Source organism: Pundamilia nyererei, unplaced genomic scaffold (genome assembly GCF_000239375.1).
Source record: "Pundamilia nyererei isolate P.nyererei 1_Seehausen unplaced genomic scaffold, PunNye1.0 scaffold00131, whole genome shotgun sequence".
Lineage (NCBI taxonomy): Eukaryota > Metazoa > Chordata > Actinopteri > Cichliformes > Cichlidae > Pundamilia > Pundamilia nyererei.
The window spans coordinates 1863938-1865135 of NW_005187532.1; the positions used below are offsets into that span (position 1 = coordinate 1863938).

Below are 1198 nucleotides of genomic sequence, written 5' to 3' on the forward strand. Positions count from 1 at the left end.
TAACTCTGGTTTTACGTGGCCCATCGACACAATTCAAAAACTGGTATATAGTTTTAAGTCCGCACTTTCGACCCAAGTTGGATTGGAGACTCTGACGTGCTGCATCTTGTAGCTGTGTCGTCTTAAATTGGTCATGTGATTTTGACGCGCCGGCGCGTCCGGCGACCCCAGAGGGTTAAAGACAAATCCTTCAGTGGAAGAGTTTCTCTCATGTGTGACCTTTCATGTGTCTCTTCAGATTTCCCTGTCGAGTGAATCTTTCTCCACAAACACCACAGCAAAATGGTTTCTTTCCTGTGTGAACAACAGTGTGTCTTTTGAGCGTAGTCTGCTCTCTAAACACTTTCCCACACACATCACAGCCATACGGTTTCTCTCCTGTGTGGACGTTTGTGTGTCTTTTCAACGTATTCTGCTGTCTGAATCGTTTCCCACAGACATCACAACTAAACGGTTTCTCTCCCGTGTGAACTCTTATGTGTCTCTTCAGAACGCCCTGCTCTGCAAATCTTTCCCCACACACAGTGCAACCAAAGGGTCTCTCTCCAGTGTGCACTCTGGTGTGTCGTTTCAGAGCGCCCTGTTCTGTGAACCTTTCCCCACACACGCTACAACCGAACGGTCTCTCCCCTGTGTGAACTCTCATGTGTCGCTTCAGATGGGTTTTGCAACGAAATGTTTTCCCACAGTCGTCACAGCCAAACTGTTTCTCTCCCGTGTGCACACGCATGTGTCTTTTAAAGCTGTACTGAAGCGTAAACCTTTTCCCACATGCATCACATCCGTAGGGTTTCTCCCCCATGTGCACTCTCATGCTGTCCTTCAAACTGCCGTCAGTGTCTTCGTTTGAAGGCCCAGAAACTGAGAAAGATTCCTCCCGGTCACCACCATCAAAGCTGTCCTCAATCTCACAGACACCTGGAGCCTCCTCAGCAGTATCTAGTTGTTTGTGGTGGTTTGGATCCAGGTTACTGGCTGGTTCTGGTTCTCCACAGTTACTTTCATCACTTTCTGTTTTTATCGGTTGAATAGAGCTGCTGTCTTCAGTTTGGCTGTGAGGACTCTCTTCTTCATCTTCCCTCTTCACCCGAACAGCGATGATTGGGAACCTCATCTCTTCCTCCTGCTCCCGCCCATCAGCTGGTGCTCCCTCCCCATTGGTCCAGAGCTCCTCGTGTTCCTCTTTTATATGGAAATG

The 1198-nt window shown here is 48.6% G+C and overlaps 1 protein-coding gene across 1 annotated transcript; it reads right to left on the reverse strand.

Annotated features, from left to right (window-relative positions):
* Positions 1-141: 141 nt before the first annotated feature.
* LOC102207169 (gastrula zinc finger protein XlCGF8.2DB-like) lies at positions 142-1179 on the reverse strand. Its single transcript, XM_005743441.1, has one exon. The coding sequence runs from the start codon at positions 1112-1114 to the stop codon at positions 209-211; it is 906 nt and encodes a 301-aa protein (XP_005743498.1). The 5' UTR covers positions 1115-1179; the 3' UTR covers positions 142-208.
* Between the last annotated feature and the right edge of the window lie 19 nt (positions 1180-1198).

Bases quoted from the DNA above. Each gene is read 5' to 3' on its own strand.
- LOC102207169 (XM_005743441.1), bottom strand. From the start codon at position 1,114: ATGAGGTTCCCAATCATCGCTGTTCGGGTGAAGAGGGAAGATGAAGAA.